The sequence below is a fragment of the Cnephaeus nilssonii genome (assembly GCF_951640355.1).
Source record: "Cnephaeus nilssonii genome assembly, chromosome: 2".
Lineage (NCBI taxonomy): Eukaryota > Metazoa > Chordata > Mammalia > Chiroptera > Vespertilionidae > Cnephaeus > Cnephaeus nilssonii.
The window spans coordinates 109,783,444-109,804,866 of NC_137073.1; the positions used below are offsets into that span (position 1 = coordinate 109,783,444).

General features: G+C 43.4%; 1 protein-coding gene across 3 annotated transcripts in view; it reads left to right on the top strand.

Moving 5' to 3' along the window:
* Positions 1-2,991: 2,991 nt before the first annotated feature.
* The window catches only part of RANBP3L (RAN binding protein 3 like), a 43,726-nt gene continuing 25,294 nt past the window's right edge, over positions 2,992-21,423 (top strand). For all 3 annotated transcript variants that reach the window (XM_079783407.1, XM_079783409.1, XM_079783408.1), the window contains exons 1-2: positions 2,992-3,536; positions 21,032-21,090. In XM_079783407.1, the coding sequence (XP_079639533.1) occupies positions 3,446-3,536; positions 21,032-21,090 (150 nt within the window). In that variant the 5' untranslated portion in view covers positions 2,992-3,445. The remainder of the gene's footprint in view (positions 3,537-21,031; positions 21,091-21,423) is intronic.

Sequence of the window (21,423 nt, forward strand, 5' to 3'; positions counted from 1 at the left end):
CGATCCATGATTCTCTCTCATCATTGATGTTTCTATCTCTCTCTCCATCTCCCTTCCTTTCTGAAATCAATAAAAATATATTTAAATATATATTCCACCTAAAAAAGTCAAAATTAGAGAAACAGAGAGGAGAGTGGTGGTTACCAGGGGTTGGAAGGTGGGAGAAATGGGGAGTTATTGGTCAAAGTGTACAAACTTCCAGTTATAAGGTTAACTAGTTTGGGGCTTGACTGTATAGGATGGTGTTTATAGCTAATAATGCTGTGCCATATATGCGAATGTTGCAATAAGAGTAGATCTTAAACATTCTCACCACAAAAAAGAAATGGTAACCATGTGATGGGATGGGGAGGGTGGTGAACGCTATGGTGGTGATCATCTTGCAATGTAAATGTATCAAATCAACACTGCGCCCATCAATGACACATCGATAAATCCTAGGGGAGGGAGAGTTAAGTTTTAAAAAGAGAGAATGTATACAGTTCAGGCCTCAGGCTGTGCAGTGGGGTCTCAGGAATCTCTGTCTTGACTATGTTCCCAGCGTAAGTCCAGTACTCAGCCAGATTTGAGAATCGAGGGCCTAGATTTTCAAATACGCTCCCAAATCTTACTTAGATTTTTAGTTGTAAATCTATTTCTTTCTTCTCAGTCTCTAGTCAGTGACAAAGCAGAATAGTCTTTCCTTTCCCAGGTCTTCATATTCATAGAATGAGTGTTGAGTAACTTCTCTCATTGCTTACCAAAGATGTGTTTCATTTGACAAAGGAAGACACAACCCCGAGAGATGCTAAGTACCTGGTTCCGGGTCACACAGTGCAGTGACAGGAGTGCCAGAAAGCTGGCTGTTTTAGCCTCTGTGGCCTGTACCATTCCATTTCCTCCCTTCCCCCCCCCCCCCAGCTTTACATCCATGGGTGAGAAAGAAAAGTGGGGTGTCTTTGGAAAATCAGACACAAATTAGGGTACATGTAGATATTAATCCTTAAGCAACATTTTTTTTTTCCAGAGAGGAACGTACAGAGTGAAAAAGACTAAGAGAGAGATCAACCAGATACAATGGGTGGACCCTTGGATTCCAATTTGAACAAAATGTAAAAATTAAAAAAAATTATGAGGCATCAGAAAAATAACACCAGCTGGATATTTAATAGCATTAAGGAATCATGTTTAAGGATTTAAAAGATGACAATGTTAGCATGGTCCTGTTTTTCAAAGTCCTTGCGTTTTAGAATTACATATTGAGAATGTAATGATGTCTGGAATGCTTCAATGCCAAGGGTGAAATGAGGGGAAAGTGACTGTGATGAAACACAGATTCGAAACCACATAGTCCCTTGGGTCTATGATGATTGAGTCCAAGTGATGGGTGCACGAGGCTTATGGTGGTATTCTCTCTACCAATTCACACATATATAAAAATTCTCATAAAACACTTTAATCCGTTTCTCTCAAGGGCTGGCTTGCAGCTTTGTGGGTTATTTGCTTTACCTGCACAGCAGTAGGCTCATTAGCGAGGCCCACAATTGAATAGAACATTGATAGCTGTGTCCCTTTGGGGGAGAAAACGCCTCGGCCTTCCACCAGGACCCCTGTGAAGCAGGAGCTCAATCCCAGGCACTGAAAGCAGGAGCCGTGGTTCCCTGGTCAGAGGAATCTCTTTCACAGAAGCCACAGACTTCTATAGCCTATTACACTGCGAGGGGCCTAAAACTGCCATAGACAGACCATTAAGATAATAAAAGCAGTTTAATAAATCATTAAAAATTTTCTGAAAGAGCAATCACATAATTCTTAAGAGTTCTCATAGCTCAGAGTATACCTGGGAAATCGTTAACGCCCCAGAGTAAAGTGAGGATGCCCACATGATCAGGCTAGGAGGTACATTTCTAGTTAGGGCAGTGGTCGGCAAACCGTGGCTCGCGAGCCAAATGCGGCTCTTTGGCCCCTTGAGTGTGGCTCTTCCACAAAATACCATGGCCTGGGCAAGTCTATTTTGAAGAAGTGGCGTTAGAAGAAGTTTAAGTTTAAAAAATTTGGCTCTCAAAAGAAATTTCAATCGTTGTGCTGTTGATATTTGGCTCTGCTGACTAATGAGTTTGCCGACCACTGAGTTAGGGTGTCAAGTGCAGCACCAATTTCCAAATATGCAGAGGAACCTGCAGGATCCAGACATTAAGGCTAAACGGTGCTGCCTTTCTCCTTTATTCTTGCCCACCATCTCCTTTCTGAATCACAAAGAGCTGTGAATCTTGAAGGGCAGGGTCTACCGGCATTCGTTAGAACTTCAGCGATAGCAAGCTCCCGAGTTAAATGAAAGGTGTTTGGGATTATTTTAAAACATTAATGAATCCGCTATTATTTCAATGAAATATGAACTACTTTTAGCATTTCAATAAAATATGTTTTTTCAGTGTGTGCGCGCGCGCGCGCGCGCACACACACACACACACACACACACACACACACACACACTGGAAACAGCTTTGTCTTATGACCTAGAAGTATCAATAGAGAATCTAAGAGCGAACAGAGCTAGATTTCTGGAAAGATCATGTTCTGTGTGCTTCTTTTTCTTCCAGAACTCCAAATAGTTACCTTGGCAGCTGGTCTCTCTACGACTGCCCATCTCTGAAGACGGGAGGCTGTTTACAGAAAATGAGCGTCCCAGCAGTACATTTCCATGAGCTCATTCTTAGTTCCAGTTCCACCTTCAGATCTCGGAGGCACAAACGAATCTCCAGGCCGCATAAGCCCCTGCTTATGTTTTTGTTTTCATTACAAACAAAGCGGCAGCAGGCAGGTATGTGAGTACTGAATGCCAGGGCATCTTTTTAGAATCCCTGCTTCGGTCACCGTTATTCACAGCAGCTCCGCGGCCAGGTCTTGCCTGCGTCTTTATGCTAATCAGCCAGCCCACGGCTCCTCCCCCTCCCAGCCTCCCTTAAGAACCCTTCACTGTGCTGTCCCAGAGGGTAACTCCGGCCGCTTAGAAATCACTTGACTTAACTCAGCTGCACTTTTTTCTTCCTGTGTGTAATTACTCTAGCAGCTCTCTCTAAATACTCGGGGCATTAGATTTCATGTCAGCAGAAGGAATCAAAAAGGCCCAGACTGTAATCTGTTGGAAATCGTTACTGTGTAGGAGTTTACACTTTAAGGGGGAAATTTTTCAAAATGCTTTGAAATGAAAGAAGAATTTTGTATTTTTATCCAAGTGCATTGGCATCTTTTTTATGTGGGGGCAGTTACAGCGGGGAATGTTTGTTTTCAGAATCACGACTAGGAAACACTTGGAAATGTATTAGAGAAGTGAATGTTTTACACCCAAGGACAGGATCCGCACGTACCTCTGTGGCTCTGGGTGTCCCGTGAAGACCAGTGGGTGACTGGCCCCGGGAAGAAGATGCCCTAGTGACACTGGAGCCGTGGTGACCCCGCCAGGACCATGTCTGCCGTGCACAGAGGAGGCAGCGGCCACCTGCTCCGCGGTTTGCACACCTGCAGACTGAGGCTCCCGGAGGACCCACAGCGGCGAGGTGAGTCCGGCAGGTTAACGAGTTGTGTGTTCTGTGAGCTCCTGGCCATTTGATTCCTGAAAGAGTGTGTGGGGGGGCGGGGGGGAGAGGGGGGGGTTGGAGAAGTGCCTGGGGAATCTCTGGTTGTAAAATGCTTGGCAATCTTCCATGTTTAAACTCTGAGAATAGTCCTACTAGTGATGCATAAGGGTGGGTGAACCTGGATTCCCTGTTGGTTTTGAAGGGACCCTGGGACACTACAGACACGCACGCTTCTTGGAGCTGTCATTCTGGAGCTCTAAATGTCCGGCCACTGTCACTTTTCTGGAGTTGGCCTGATGTTGTGTAATTGAAAGCACCCATGCGGGCGAGACTGGATCCGCTGGGGGAAGGCGGCGGGGCGGAGGGGGGGGGGTGCTGAGAGTGGCTGTGAGTTAGCCTGGGACTCTCTCCCCTGTCCTACTACTGGTCGTGCACTTCTGACTTGGAGTTTAAGCTTAATTTTGTCTGGCTCCCTGCCGTATTCCTTTGTGGGCAAAAGAAGTGTATTCTTGGCTCTTTCCCTTTCACGGTCCAGGAACAGCCGGAGTTGGGCCGGGCAAAGGGTCACGTTTCACCCCGTGGGCACTGGTTCAGACTAAGCCCGCTACCTCGCAGCCATCCTCACCCTCAGGCTCTTTAAAGTTTCAAGTCCACTGTCCAGACAGCTGGGTCAGTCCATGGCAGGCGATTGCTGATCCCGCCAATCCATTCTGTCCCGGACAGCCAAGGACTCTAGAAAAGTCCGGGTGCTGTCACAGATGACATAACCCTCCCCCGCCCCCCCAGATGAAGGATTTCCCCCAGACATTTGTAACTTCTCAATAACCTGTGATGGATCTGGCTGTGGGTCAGTCTAGGCTACAAGCTCTCTATTTATTTTCCCAAAGACACAGCTTGGGATTTCAGTGACATGGAGGGTGTTGGCTGAAGGACTGAAACCCCCCTTTCCCAAGGTGGCATCTGTGTGCTAGCATTTGTGTGACCATGTCAAGCCGCCTCCCTGCATGTGGGCTGCCTGCTGTACAAGGCTTAGCATAGCGGGGGTAGGAAATACTTCACGTTAAATGAAAACAGAGAAAACTCTTAAGACCATTCTGTGCCATCAGGGCTCGTGTAAATTATTTTGAACCAACTGCTTTAGAACATAAAGTCCTGGTATGTGTCCGGGTTTAAGCACAGAACTAAAACCTCCTTGCTCCCCTATCAGTAGACAATCCTAATTCAGCATAGGGTTTTTTGTGTGCTGCTCATTTTGCTTGAAATATTTAAAGCTACCTTCCCCCAGCTGCTGATGTAATATTTGTTATATAAGATTTGCTGGGGGGAGCATAAAGGAGATGGTAAGAATCATCTGTAAAAATTACCACCCAAAGATGGTTGCTATTAACATTTGAATGTATAGTCTTCTAACCTTTTCTTCTATGCAGATGTACAGATTATTATATTGTGTGATTTTTAAACAAAAATAGACTTTGTACATGGTGCTCTGTAAACTGCTTTTTTACTTAACAATAGGTCATGAACAAATGCCCACATCTTTATATATTCTCCTACCACCTTATTTTTAACAGTTGTATACCATTCCTTCCTATGGATGGAGCAAAATTCCTTTGGGCAATTCCCTACTGTTAGACAGTTCATCGATTTCTAATTTTTTTTTACTCTTACAAACAACACTGTGTTTAATATAAACTAATAGATAAATCATTACAGAGATAAAATTATTTTCATGGGATACATTCTTAGAGGTGAAATTGTGGGGTCAAAGAATATGCATAGTTTTAATGTTTTGCTTTTTTTGTGTGTGGTTTTTTGGCCAAATGGCCCTCCGATCAGCTGTGTAGGAATATATTCCCAGGAAACTGGGTATTGCTTAAAAAGCTTTTCCCGACTTTACAAGTAGAAAATAGCGTCCCACTGTTGTTTTAATTTAAGGCAGGCTGTCTTGACGGTCTCTCCCTTACTGGCCATATTCAGAGCAGCCTGGAAATATCATTATGATGGCATACTTCCCAAAATACCAACAAGACCGAAAGTCTGGTCTCCTTTCTCAGACTGCAGCTTTGGCCTAGAATGTTTAAAAGCAGCCATCTTCTTCCACAGCCGTGTCTCGAAATACCTGCCCACATCAACCACAAGCCGTAGAGCTGTGAAGCACACGGATGCAATCCAGACTGACAGCTGACTGCTCCAAGAAATGCCACCCAGACATCTGAGCTGACGAGTGACCCCGGGCAGTGTTTGCTAGGCTGCTAAATAGTGTTCCAGTTACCGTCTTGGGGTTTAAAAGTATTCATTGGGCGGAGAGGCCCCGATTTTTCCTCGAAGCTATATTCGTACCTTGCTATTATGCAAAATTCAGAAAAGTCCAAGGAAGCAAAGCTATTTGTTTCAGAGTGTGGTCTAGCTGTGGATTCATTCACTGAGGCATTCTGGCCTTCCCCCAACCAGCCCAAGGTTCCAGCTCTTTTATTTAGCATACAGACCATGATTAATTGACATTTAATTCTTCAGAGGCATGACCAGGTTCAACACATGCATTCTTTCTTTTCTTTTTAAATTAAATTTTAATAAAATTTTATTGATTTTTAGAGAGAGAGGAGGAGTAGAAAGAGGAGAAGGAGGAGGAGGAGGAAGAGAGAGAGAAACATTGATTTGTTGCTCCACTTATTTATTAGTATGCATTCATTGGTTGATTCTTGTATGTGTCCTGACCAGGGATCGAACCCGCAACCTCGGTCGGTATATCAAGACAACTCTCTAACAAACTGAGCTACCAGCCACAGCAACACATACATCTTTTCCAACCCTTCATACTTTATGCTGAAGTGTTTTATGTTAACTGAAGTATTTAATTCTTTCTACCTCATCACTCACAAAAAAAGTATTTTTGGGTATCCCTATAGATAAAAGTCACTTATTCTGCAGCAGTTATTGGGACGATGATCTGTGTCAAATGCTGGGTACAAAGGTTGAACTAAGCCACCTAAGCTGTGGTTTCTGGTCCACACAGCATTACCCTCTATGGTAGTAGATGCTACATCAGTTGAGAACAGAAGTCCAGTAGATTCCTCTCCCCACTCATTGCTGTCTTATAGCTTCTTCCATGACATTTTAAATCCATTTATCTATAACATCAATCTGAGATTACATCTATAATGATCTGGCAGATATTTCAAAAAGAAGATATACAAATGGCCTGTGAAGCACATAAAAAAATGCTCAACCTAATTAGTTAGTAGGGAAATGCAAAATAAAAACTATCGTAAAATACCACTTCACATCCACTAGAATAGCTAAAATTTAAAATACCGATGATAGTATGTGTTCTGGAACTCCTATTCATTGTTGTGAAATGGTGTGACCACTTTGGAAAAGACCTTCACAGTTTCTTATATAGTTAAATCCATACCTACCCGATGATGTAGGAATTCCATTCTTAGGTATTTTCCCAAGAGAAATGAAGATGATAAGTCCACAAAAACTTGCACAAGAATGCTCACAGCAGATTTCATTCCTATGAGTGCCAACATGCAAACAACCCAAATATATGTAAGCAGGTAAAAAATGGATGAGAAAATTGTAGTCTACTCATACACTGGAAAACTATGCAGTAGTAGGAAGGAATGAATTACTAAATTACGTGACCTCATAGTTGAACTCAAATGTGTACACACTTTGGGGATAAAGACAGGAGGCTGACCCTGTGGGAAGAAGGACCAACATCCTGGCACACGAGTAACACACACACCATGGGCTGGTATGCTCCAGCAATGGCATCCATTTTAGCCTTGCTGATATGCTGTGTTATGGAAGGTCATCTATTGAGGATGCTCTAGACAACTTTCATGGTAACTTCCACTGGGAGACCTATAAAATCCCTTGCAGAACTATGATTCTATGATTCGCCCATAATTATTTCATTCATGTTGGTGTTGTCTCCTCCTCTGTGTTGTACAAGTTCTTTGAGAGCAGCAAACCAGGTTTATATCGTGACCACACCACAGTGCTAACATGTCACTTATAAACAAATGACATTTACAAAGCAGTTTGTCATATGTCAGACACGTAAGCACTCTTCATGTGTTAGCTCATTTTGTACACTAGCCCCATGAAGGAGATAATGTCAATACCTCACAGCTGAGCCAAGATCCTAACCCTAGAAACCTGACACCAGAGTCGGCACTTTTAACCCATGTTCATTCCTTCTGAAGGGGGCACAAAATACATGCCCAGCTAAGCACCTTTAAAGGGCCTGAGTGATGGCTGGTCATTGGATTTAATTTGTGCTTCAGTCATTTAAAAATGTGTTGTTACTAAAGTCATCGGTTCATTTCTATACAAACTACTAACCACATCCTACTGTCTCCCAAAAGGGTGTATTTGATGCTTAAAAAAATAGGTGCAAAAATGAACTGTATCAGTGCAAACATCAGCCCAGAGCAAGTGGCCTGCTTACTGGGCTAGCTGTCTTCATTGACATGTAAATAACCACCCAGTCTCTATCTCTTATGCTGCATGGAGTGTGAGAGATAGCAATGTAGCACTTTTGGAACTGGCCTGGTATGGCCTTGGAGAGATGGTTTGGGTTTTGACAAAGGAAACAAGCAGTATCCCTAACTTCAGATTCAAAAGGAGCTGAATAATAGTCATTATTATAAATCACCTTTTCATTTAAACTGAGGGCTCTCCTTACTAAAGTGCTGGCCCTACTATTATTTTGAAATCTTAACATTTAGGCAAGGTAAGTTTCATACCTTAGTTGCTTTTTAACCCTTTGCACTCGCTTGCTTTTTTCTCGATTCCTTTATTCTACTCAGGATTTAATTTTTTAAATACCCCAGATTTTACAAAGCGTGGCAGTAGAATAAAAAAACTGGAGTTTCTTTTCATACAAACTTATTTATTTGGATTTTTTTATATTTCAAATTATTGATACATTCAAAGAGTAATTTTAATCTCTATAATTTTTCATGGTGTGATATTTTTTGAAACATTCACCCACATGAAGACCTGGTTTACATTCACATGTTTCACAAATATAAATCGTCTCTCTTCTTCCTCCTTTGATTTTTCTGTTAGAACAAACAACACAATCTTTGTGTTTTTTGTTAGGGTGAGGTGTGATTATATGGAGCTTTCCATGTAATCGTTGCTCTAAGTTAGTGGATAATAATCTACCCCTGGAAGTTAGTGTACCATCTCTGAATTCTCCAACAAGATCACGTACTAGTTTCCTAATAAATTTCACATGCGTTATTGGTTTTTCATTTTTTCTTTTTTGGCATCAGTTGAGATGGCATTTACATTTTACTTGTTCTTTCATGCTAATGAAAACAAGAAAAGATACTGGAAAAATAGACAAAAATCCCCCTTCCCCCCGCGGTGAAACTACGTGTTGAGTGTGGCTCGACATACGAGCTGCTACCGATGCTAACCGTGTCGAGTCACACTCGACATCCGAGTGCAAAAGGTTAATGATATCTGCTGGCAAATCTAGTATAATATCCAAAGCCAAGATTCAACATGCGGGAAATACCTGTATTGGGTAAGAAGCTGCATTCCTTCTACCGATGACCAGATAGCTCACCCTCTGTAGATGATAGTAAACAAGCAAGATGTCATAGGGGTAAGGTCTGGACTTCCAAGAAGGGATGATAATCTGAAGATATCTTTTGATTCTAACAAAAGCAACACCAAAAGAATGTAAAATGTGCATCTGTGAGTTGAGCCAGGAGGAGGACAGGGGTTAAATTGGAGCTGAGGAGATGGGACCTGACCTATACATTCAAATAAGAGGGAACAGAAGGAGATTTTGTGAGTGGCCCATATCACTGTAGGATGGTCCTCAGGTCCTAAAAGGACTCAAGGCTCCCAGGGCACATAGTCTCTTCCATCAGCAGATCAAAAACAAAAACAAAAAACACCAGACCTCCAGCAACTACAGCGCAATAACTTGATCATCGCTGTGGAGTAGGGATCCACACTAGACTAAATGTTACCGTGTAGTTGGAAGCTGTGAGGATTAGGCAATTGTGGCATATTGTGTGCAAAGAGGTAAAGGGTAGTATATGACAGTGGTCGGCAAACTCATTAGTCAACAGAGCGGCAAACCGCAGCTCGCAAGCCATGGTTTGCCGACCACTGAAGATGGAAAACCATACTTCAGACCTATGTGATGTCTGATTTCAGTCATTGGTGCCAAATCCTCTCTTGTGAGAAAAGAGGTAATTCGTGACAAGGAGGGATGTTGCCATCTATAGAGAAAAGAATAAAGTAAAGAGAAAGTCTTTGAATGTTGGAAAGAGACCATTTAAATCTGGGGTTGGCTGTGTGAAACTTGAGTTGTCTGCAAAGAAATTAAGTTACAGGTAAAAATTCATGTGTATGTATGTGTTTGTAAGCTGGGCATGGCTCACACACATACCAGCGCTATAGATGACGAGGCTCTGTTTGATTAACAAGACCAATTTTGTCATAGGTGCTTCATTCTCAAGGACGGATTCCAGTTCTGGTGTTGCTATTTTTTTTCTTTTTGAAAATTGAATAAGCTAAAGTTAATCAGAAGTGATTGTCTTGATAGTCGGTTGAAGCAAAATAGGTTGAGAGGGACTTGTAGAAAACAACTAGCCTTAAATTTAATGACAAAAAAAAAAAAAAAAAAAAACAAGGAAAAAAAACCACACAAATCTTCAAAAAAAACACCATAAATAGAGGAGCCAAACTTCCTTCTAGCTTTGTGAACATTTCTCACATGTTGAGGCTTAAACTCGAAATATTGTTATTGCCCATTACTTTGCTCACAGCAGGCAATTAATGTTTACTAAATAAGTCAATATTTTCTTCCCCAAAAGTTCATCCAAGCGATTGTTATTCATAAGTCCCTGAATGTTAGGGCTTCAAAGATCACACAGTGCAGCTGATTTTACATATTCGAAACCTGACACAGAGTAGAGAAGTACCCTACTCGAAGTTAGTAGTAGTTCATGCAGACATCTCGGACTACACGTCCATCTACATCTACCTAAGAATTATATGACATAAGGGCCATCACGATTAAAAATATTTTATTTTATTTTTATTTTTATATATATATATATTTTTAATTGATTTATTTACAGAGAGGAAGGGAGAGGGATAGAGAGCTAGAAACATCGATGAGAGAGAAACATCAATCAGCTGCCTCCTGCACACTCCCTACTGGGCATGTGCCCGCAACTAAGGTACATGCCCTTGACCGGAATCGAACCTGGGACCCTTGAGTCCGCAGGCCGACGCTCCATCCACTGAGCCAAACCGGTCAGGGCCGATTAAAAATATTTTAAATGGTCTTTGAAAATTAAAACTAGATAACCTTGAGTTTCTCCTCATTTTAAAATACTCATAAAAGAAGATTTTCTTGGTGTATAATGATCCTAATATTAATCATGTAGAGAAAATGACTGGTATATAAGGGAGGGGGAAAGGAGGAAGGGAAGAGTGGAGAGAGGAAGAATGTGCAGGGAGGCTAGAAAGGTGGTGTTAGAGAGAAATATGGGGCCAAATGGAAGCAAAGAAAGGAGGAGGAGGCAAATGAGGAAAAGCTGATTTTTAATAAAATGTCCAACATGTGGTATATACATTCAAGAGACTATTATTCAACCTTAACAAGGAATGAAATTCTGATATATGCTACAACATGGATGAACCTTGAAAACTTTATGCTGTTAAATAAGTCAGACACCCAAAGACAAATATTGTATGAGTCCACCCAGATGAGAGACCCAGGATTGTCAGAAAGTAGAATAGTGGTCACCAAGAGCTGAGGGAGTGGCACCGGGGTTAGTAGGGTTTAATGGGCACAGGGTTTCAGTTTGGGATGATGAAAAGTTCTTGAAATGGATGGTGGCATTAATTAACACATCAGTGTGAATATACTAATGTCACTGAACTATACATTTAAAATGCTAACTGTTATGTTAGGTATATTTTCCCACAACAAAAACAAACTCTTTAAAAAGAAGACCTCGCATAGATACAGCATCTCCTCTCACCTTTCGTCTTGACTTATAACACTTTTAACGATTATGAAAGCTGGAAAGAAAGGTAATGGATAAACATAAGGGATTGTGTTCAGTTTTCTTGAGGATTTTTCAAGTCATATAAAATTATACATTGGATAAGAAGTCAAAGTTTTTCTCCTGCAATTTTCTTCAGCATGCTGGACAATGTTCATGGTGAGGTTGATGAATTGCTCCCTGGCCTGGACTTCTCCCAAACTGGTTCTACATCAATGCGATATGCTGTGGGCACAGAACCACCCGCACAGGCTCACGGCGTTCCTGCTGCAGTTCTGCGCCCCGGGGCCCAGCAGGGCTTCTCGGTGGAGATGAAAGCCAGGCTGCCGGCTTCTGCACGGTCCCAGGAGGAGAAGGAGCCCCAGGGGCCGGACTTGGTGCAGCTCTCTCCTTGCTTCCTGCGTTCGCCTCCCAGGTCTTGTTCTCAGTAGAGTAGCATCCACTTAGCAGGAACTGAAAAACAATGTGCTTCTTGGATCTGAATTCAATACACGAAGCTCTGCTTTGGCCACACTGCCTTGGGAATAGTCTGTGTGAAGATTGGTCTAATTCTTTCTAACATGATATTTTGTGTCAAAATCGCCTCCTTAATTTTAGCAGTACGAAAACACAAGAAAATTACTTAAAATGGACTCTGAGATACCATTTTAAACCTGTGCATGTACCTGCTCAATAGTGATCTTCAATGTGCCCTGAAACCTAACTATGCATCCATCTCCTCCTCCTTCAGCAAAGTGGGGAGACCCACGTCCAATATGTGGAAGCGTTTTCACATGGCAAGTTATTCTGAGGGGAAAATGCGTGATTTATAAATGCTGGCAAATGAAATAAATGGTACCAACTCGACCAAGCACATGTTTATTACCCCGTGGGCATGCCTGAAGGAAACTGTAGAGAAAGCAAAACCACGCCTTCTGGCATCCAGGGAGCCCACAGTGCTGCCACTAACCATCGTCCAGTAATCCCAGGTGGCCAGTGACTATCACAGAAGCACACATGGCTGTGTTTATAGACAGGCCTGGTACACCGTCAGCTTCTGGAGAAGTGGATGTGGTCTGTCCAAAGGAACACCTTCTTCTGAGCAGTTTTTGCCTGGGGCTGGACAACATTGACAAGGAGATCTTCAGTTGCTAGACTCATCATGTCATTGGCCTGCGGACGTTCTCGAACAAACTTCTTCAGAGTCAGAATATGAAGAGAAAATGGCAAGAGTGAGTGAAGCACCTTGAAGTGTTTACAGATGGCAAAACAAGTTCAGGACGACTCGCTCAGCCTGGGTCACAGCTCTACCAGGCTGGTCCAGACCATGGAATCAAAGCTAGAAATGCCTGCCCGGCCGGCGTGGCTCAGAGATTGAGCATCTACCTATGAACCAGGAGGTCTCGGCTCAATTCCCCGTCAGGGCACATTCCTGGGTTGTGGGCTTGAACCCCATTGCGGGGCGTGCAGGAGGCAGCCAATCAATGATTCTCTCTCATCATTGATGCTTCTCTCTCTTCCTCTCCCTTCCTTTCTGAAATCAATGAACCTATATGTATTTTTTTAAAAACACACACACACACACACACACACACACACACACACACACACACAATGTAGAAATGCCAGATTTCTTAGACTTGGCAGTTTGTTTTATTTCTAATGAAAACTTAAAGCAGTTCGAAAAATTTAGAGTTGGATTAAAAAGGTCAAGTGTTTTTCCCCTTTTACTTCACATGTGTTTTTTACAACACGCTGTACCCAAACGGCTGATGGCTGACGCGGGGATGGCCAGGACCGGAAGCGGCCCAGCAGGGGCCGTCCACCTGGTGCCTCACGTTGAACGGGTGCTTGTGAGGCGGCCCTGAAACTTCCTGTGCGGACCGCCTGCTTCCCTCCGGGGTGCTGGTTATTTCACCTTCCGGTCAGCACAGAGCGTCTCATACACGAGCATGGGCTTGTCCCTTCACAGTGAATCCCGCCCCTGTGTGGCCCTACCCCCTCTTTCTGTAAAGACATCCTTCTTAGATTTTGGTGGGTCACTTGTTGTTTATTCCATTTCTTTTGCAGTTTGACAGAGTTCCTCCGTATTGGTGAGAACTAAGTGCAGAACAGTTCATGTTTGTGGTTCCTTCATGAATTGACCCGGGTTCCTTTTATATTTTCTGGGCTACAATTTGCCCTTTCTTAAAATTGTCTTAGAACATTTTCATATAGTTTTGATATTTGTCTGTTCTTTTTTTTAAAAATCAAGACTGTGATTCAGATACTTCGTGTCTCCTCACCTGCTGTGATGTGTTGGTATTTTCTACAGAAGATAGCATTTACAGTTGAGACTTTAGATGCGTCAAGCTCTTATTAAAGAATCTGAGTTCTACAGCAAATGTTTTTGATGTAGTTTAGGCTTCCAGGCTAAGTGTTTGCTTTGCAGGAATGACCATGTGAACTAACATTTACTAGTAATAATCTCAAGCAGAGATATTTGCTAAACACTTTTGAAACAAAAAGTCAGATTTCAGACATACTATGAAAACAAACTTTTGCATTAGAGAGGAAATCATTTATGGCTTCACAGAATATCTGAATGATTGATTTCAATACCAATTTCTACATTTCAACATCCTTCCTACAGGTATTTCTTTTTAAGTCTTCAGAGTAGCCCTTGACTTCACCTTTCATTGAGTCATAATAATCATAGTGTGGGGTTTGAGTAGCAACTATTTTCTCATTAATAACATCTGGAGGTTTAGTCACTAACTCCAGGAGTCTCCACTGCCATCTTCCTAATCTTGGCCTCAGTGGACAGAAACCTGGGGTTGCTCCAGGGGACTGCTTCTCAGCTATGTCTGCAAGTCACCTGGGATCCTGTAAATGCAGCTTCTGCATCAGTAGGTCTGGGCGGGGCCTAGGAGTCTGCATTCTAACAAGCTCCCAGTCAGTGTTGCTGCTCTGTCTGGACCACACTTTGAGAGCAAGGATCTCTACAGCTATTTATGGGCCATCGCCTGAGTTCAGAAACATCCTGATATTCAAAACAAACGAAAAGAAGAAGAGGATAGGAGCTCAGGGGAAGTGAGAAGAAAACTAGGGGTAAGAATAGGGTGATGAGTGAAAGGAAAGAGAAAGACCTCTGAGGAGCAATAAGGCATTTCTTCCAGAGCTGACGAGAGTCACAGGGTGTCGGCATATGACATAGGACATAGGACTGGGGCGGACGAGGGAAGGGCACCTCGCTTTTATTCAGTGTCTTCTGTGCAATCTGTAGTTTGACATGGTGCTATGTGTGTGTGCATGTATGTATATATGTCTGGATAGAGAGAGATATGTGTCTATGTGGGAGACAGATGAATGGAGAGAGAGATAGGTAGATAGATATTCTGCTTTATTCCAAAAAGGTTTGAAGAGGCAGCTCGACTAGGGGCTCTCACATGCTCACATTGTTTCAACCATAATCACCCTTTAACAAATACATACAGAGAGGGATGGAAAAGGCTGGGGCCTGGGTAATTTTTTTTAGCACAGCTCTAGGACTCTGACGCCAGAGCTCCAAAAATCCATGCTTTGACCGAGAGCTGGACCCAGGTGAAGGAGGGGGAAGAGGACAGGGCATAAGGGCCGTAATGGAGCCTGGGGTGAGACGGTGCACCAGGGGAAGCAATTAGGGAAGAGGAAGCGGCAGAGACACACGGGGAGGCCCAGGGAGAGCGAGACGGGACGTGCAGGGCCGGCCAGGCCGCAGTCCAAGTGGACGAGTCCAGTGCTGGGAGCAGATGGCGGGGACCCATTTGGCAGCCCTGCCCCCTGTGGAGGGGTTGTTATTACCTCTTCCCCGCCAAGACTGCTCCACCACCATTTTGGCTGTGGCTAGCACAGCCCGGTTCTTTCCCGTGTGGGGAACTCGGTTTTCACTTCCCCTAAATGACAAAAGCAGCGACAGGCACTTTACAGGGCTCCAGGTTGGAGAAGCTGGGGAGCAGAAACCTGGGCCCCCGAGCTGCTCACCCCACTCCCACCGGGACTCTGAGCCAAAGGTGTCTGTTGTCTCAGTCCCGCCTCCTTTTCTGGATCTGCTTTTGGCTCAGTAGATCCTTTCAAACCTCCTCCATTGAGATGATTCCTCAAGAAAACCCTGAAGTTACTTTCCTCGATGAAATTGGGTTGTTTGTCAGAGACTGAGTGCCAATGAAATAGAGGAGGGACAAGACCTTACCACCCACCCCAAATTTGGGGGCAATTGTGGAACATGTGAGAATAGGGGGGAAAGGAAATTTATATTTATATTCACACTTTAGAATGCTGAAGAACTAAGCTCTTACAGATCTGCATAAGTTTCTAGCTGGATTCTTGTCTGGAGACTTGGAGGAGTACTTGGAATAAAGGTGAAGGGCAAGAACATAAGATGCCTCTCAAACATGCATTCCAAACTCAGTGAATCCATCTTGTTCACACCTTTATTTCCATACCAGAGGCCCGGTGTATGAATTCGTGCCTGGGTGGGGTCCCTCAGCCTGGCCGATGATTGGACGATCAGGCCATCTTGCCCAGCCTGGGGGGAGGGACCTCAGGAGGTTGGCTGGCCATGGGGGGTTGGCTGTGGGAGCGCACTGACCACCAGGGGGCAGCTCCTGCATTGAGCATCTGCCCCCTGGTGGTCAGTGTGCATCATAGCAACCGGTTGTTCAGTCATTCAGTCATTCTGTCACTTAGGCTTTTATATAGATAGATATTTCCATCATTTTGGAATCTGCCAAGAAAGAAGATAGTGGATGCCTGCCTGCTAGGCAGTGCAACTCAATAAGAAGTCTCTTTTGGGCAAGGAGCTTGAGATTTGTCCTTTAATTATGGGTGTCTGACACTATAGTAGGAAGGAATTATTTTTAAGAAGTTTAATTCTACATATTTATATGGTTTGAAGGATCAAATGGTTCTACAAGATTTTCTGGAGGAAAAAGCAGCAGTCTCCTCCTTGACCCTTCCTTTGCTCTCTCTTTTCTTGGTGCCAACAGTGTACATATTATACATTTAGAACATCATATTTTACAGGTGAAGTTCTATCGGATATCACAGGATGACAGGTGGGAGTTAAGATCAATAATTTGTAGGAGGAGCCTGGGTTTAATTAAAGGCTTTGTCACTTACTAGTGGCATGACTTTGAGCAAGTCTATTAGAGCCTTCATTTCCCCACCTATAAGTAAGCATCTGTAAATACGGTAGAAAGCATATTTAACCCACAAAGTGATTAATTAAAGTAGACACAATGATGGGTAAAAGCCCTTAGCCCACTGCATGCTTCCATTGTGGAGCAGAATGACAGGTGAACTGAGGTTGACTTATACCAATAGTACACTGTGTCCTTTCTTGTATATAACAGGTACTTAAATATATTTGAGGGATGAATGAACATTTTTCTTCTTGTAATGAGTAGTTTAGAAAACAACCATGAATATTGGGATTCATTAAATGTTACATGAACCTTAAAACAGGCAAAACATCAAAATTAATCCTTAAGTTTTTAAGTTTCTCCTCCCCATTCTCTCATCTTCATTCCTTTTAACAGAAGACTGTATTTTAAACTTTTAATTATTCCATTTGCCTCAAAACATCATAGATGCAAGATGATCAAAGAAGCAAAGAGCAACTAGCCAGCTCTCTCCTGGAATTTAGCCTAGCCTCTTAATTATTTCCTCTCTCTCGGTCCTTCCCCCGCCAGCCCCCTTTCCACACAGCAGGCAGAGTGATCTTAAAAAAACAAATGCATATCCCAGTGAGTCACTCCACAGCGTAAATCTCTTACTGGCCTCCCATTTTTTCTTTGAATGAAAACAGAACTCCTGGCTCAGCCTACCAGGCTTCCCAGAGCTCCAACCTGGTCTTCAGCCTCCTCTTGTACCGCTGTCCTCTCTCTCACCTTGCAAACGATCTCATACACAGTCATCCGTCACTACATGTTTGTTAGATAAATGGCTTGAATAATAAATACATTATAAATAATAAAGGATACAATTTAAAAAATATAATTTCAAGGACTTTGCTTTTATTTTCAAACCAGGGGCCCAGTGCATGGGTAGGGTCCCTAAGCCTGGCTAGCAATCAGGGCTGATCAGGACCTTCCTTCCCCCAGCTGCCAGCTGTCCGGGGCCTGCCTTCATTCTGTGCTGCCCCCTGGTGGTCAGCACACATCATAGCGAGCATTCAAACTCCTGGTTGGTCAAACTCCCGAGGGGACAATTTGCATATTAGCCTTTTATTATATAGGTTTTTCCTACTGGGTCAGGTGTGAAAACTGGTGTGAACCCAAGGGCTTGATCAATGCTTACTTTGTCTTTGTCTTGGAGGCCAGAGAAATGCTTGGGAGAGAGGGAGAAACTGTAAATGGAAGTGGAGGGTAGGACATTATCTGCTTTCTAACTAATGTGCTGGGCTGTGTCAGGCAGAGCTGGCGGCTGCCTGAGGCTAATGTACCTTCAATCAGACAATGTGTGCCTGGGTCCTAACACAGTGGCTAGCACACAGAAAAGATGTGCAATAAATATTTGTTGAATTAATGAATAAAAGGGGCCTTCTTACTTTACCATATGCCTTCCAAGCTGCAAGTAACCCTTTGGGATTTCCTCCTTAATGCTGCCATTAAAGATCGCTTTTACCCGTGTTTAGCTGAATGTTTTGATAGAAGGAAAGTCATGTAGTTTGTCTTGGCTGAGGCCAAGTCATGCTATTTTAAGAATGACTATCCAAGTCCAGTTGAGAAAAGACCCATTCATTGCTGGGATTCATAAGTATTCCCCTGTACATTCACAAAGACAGTTTCCTTTCAAAGTCACTAGTGAGCTCCGTTCTTACATCTAAAGTAATTGCTGGAAAGGAGCTCGTTTGAGAAAGAACGAAGACTTGAGCTATAGTCCAATGTGGATGGGATTGCCGGTGTGCTACTGAATGTTTTGTGCTGGGGCTCACTTGGCTCCCAGGGCGGACAGGGCAGTAGCACTTGCAGAAGGAGTAAGTAGTGTACGTCATTGGGCTGAACGAAGGTATCCAGCTTCACGTGGCCCCCGGAGCTCAGCAAAGGGTAGTCTGGCGGAGTTTATGACACTCTCTCATGGATAACATTGTGGGGAACTGGAGAACCTTTTTCTGGCATCTAAAAGGTGTGGTAGTTCCTTGAAATGCCTCGGCTAGAGGTTATTTATGCAGCCTAGGGATGCCAGGTGACCTCAGCCTGTATGGCAGCACGGAATGTTGGTCATGGCTTCTGGAAGCCTATCGTGAGCACAGGTCTGAGCTCATATGTGGGCTCCGCAAGAAAGTGTGTCATCAGTTAGCCATGTCGGTTATGAGCGTTGAAATGGGGGTGGGTGGCATGCCACATATTTACTCTTCTTTTTTGAGGCTTTTTTGTTTGTTTTATTAAAATCTTATAATTAGATCTAAAAATCCATTTAATCTTCACATATACTCTGTAAGGTAAGTACTGTCATAATCTTTCTTTTTTCAGATGAGGAAACAGGTACATATTTCGTTTCCTAAAGCCAGCTAGTGGTGAAACTTGTATTTGAACACATGCCCACCTAATTCCAGAGCCCAAGCTCTTAAGAACCATGTAATTTGCCCTGAGAATTCTGGAGTGCTGATATTTAAAGCTGTGATCACCCATTTATACCCTAGAGTCAATGAGTTTCTCTCCATTGTCCTACCTAAGATAGGAAATTATAAAAGACTAGAGGCCCGGTGCACGAAATTCATGCACAGGATGGGGGGGGGGGGGCAGTGTCCCTCAGCCCAGCCTGCACCCTCTCCAATCTGGGACCCCTCGAGGGATGTCCGACTGCCCATTTAGACCCTATCCCGATCAGGCCTAAATGGGCAGCCGGACATCCCTCTCACAATGCAGGACTGCTGGCTCCCAACTGCTTGCCTGCCTGCCTTCCTGATTGCCCCTAACTGCTTCTGCCTGCCAGCCTGATCACCCCCTAACCACTCCCCTGCCAGCCTGATTGATGTCTAACTGCTCCCCTGCCAGCCTGTTTGCCCCCAACTTCCCTCCTCTGCCGGCCTGGTCCCTCCCAACTGCCCTCCCCTGCTGGCCTGATCGCCCACAACTGCCCTCCCTTACAGGCCTGGTCCCTCCCAACTGCCCTCCCCTGATGGCCATCTTGTGGTGGCCATCTTGTGTCCACATGGGGGCAGGATCTTTGACCACATGGGGGCAGCCATCTTGTGTTGGAGTGATGGTCAATTTGCATTAGATAGGATAGAGGCCTGGTGCACAGGTGGGGGCCAGCTGGTTTGCCCTGAAGGGTGTCCTGGATCAGGGTGGGGGTTCCCTTGGGGCATGGGGTGGCCTGGGCCTGTGGTGGTTTGCAGGCCGGCCATGCCCCCCGGTGACCCAAGTGGAGGCCCTGGTATCTGGGATTTATTTATCTTCTACCATTAAAACTTTGTAGCCTGGAGCGGAGCCAAGCCTTCTGCTCGCTCCATGGCAGCAGCCATTTCTGTTGGGATTTATTTATCTTCTATAATTGAAACTTTGTAGCCTTAAGCGGAGGCCAAAGCAGGCCAGGGCTGCAGAAGCTTGGCTTCCTCCATCACCAGGGCAACCCTAGCCTCCTGCTCTCTCCAGCTCCGTGGCTGCCGCCATTTCTGTTGGGGTTTATTTATCTTCTATAATTGAAACTTTGGCCAGGGTGTGCGGAAAGCTTGGCTTCCTCCATCGCCGGGGAAACCCAAGCCTCCTGCTCACTCAGTGGCTGCAGCCATCTTGGTTGGGTTATTTTGCATACTCGCTCCTGATTGGCTAGTGGGCGTGACTTGTGGGTGTAGTGGAGTGATGGTTAATTTGCATATTACTCCTTTATTAGATAGGATTAGTAAGGTTGGTATGGCTAGGACAAACTGTAGCTACTTTATAACACTAACCCTGATTCTTAGTCTAAATATTGAAAACATTTCTTAGTATATGACTACTCCAGTCAAGGAAATATGGAATATTTCTAGATCATTTTTAAAGCTGGAATGCAGTACATTTATACCTTCAGATCTGATCCAAGTAGGAGTACTATTATCAAATGAGATTTTTCACCCCTTGAAACTTTTTATTCTAAAAATATAGATGTTAATCACTCTATCTTGGTGGGATTCTGAAGGCAGGGAATTATATTTTGTTTTTCTTAAACCCTTAACACATGTTCTTTTAATGGCATGATCACTCTATTTGTGGAAATATATTTACTATCACTTTCCCCCAAGTATTTATTTCTGTAATTAACTATTAAAATTATTTGTAAATATTTCATTTATAGCATCTATGTAAAATAGTTTGGATTTTACCCAAAGGCAGAAAAAAATTACAAATAAATAAGCAAAATCTTCAAATATTTTTAGTTGGTATTAGAAATGTCAGAATATGGTTTTATTTCTTTCCTGTTCTTTTTATTTTACAGAAAAATCTGTCATTGCTCAACCAATATTTGTTTTTGAAAAGAGAGAGCAAGCTTTTAAGGTAAGATCAAGTGACTTTTTTTGTTTAATTTTTACTTTGACAAAGAAAATTGTATTGAAATAAGCTAGCTACACTAAGTGATAGCCCTGCTGAATAAGCTTATTTTCTTATTCTTCACTTAGCAGAGCAGCGCCTCCGGAATATTGATATAGTAGGGATTTACCGACAGCAATTTAGCTGAAATGGGAAGCCAGTGACCTTGTCTTGAATTTCCCCTAAATTACACTTTTTTTGGAGTGACTTGGGTGGGAGGGACTGAAAGAGATCAGAAGGACTAAGGCTCCTCCAATCCAGCCTAACACTGAGTATTAAATAAGTTGTAAACTGCGATAT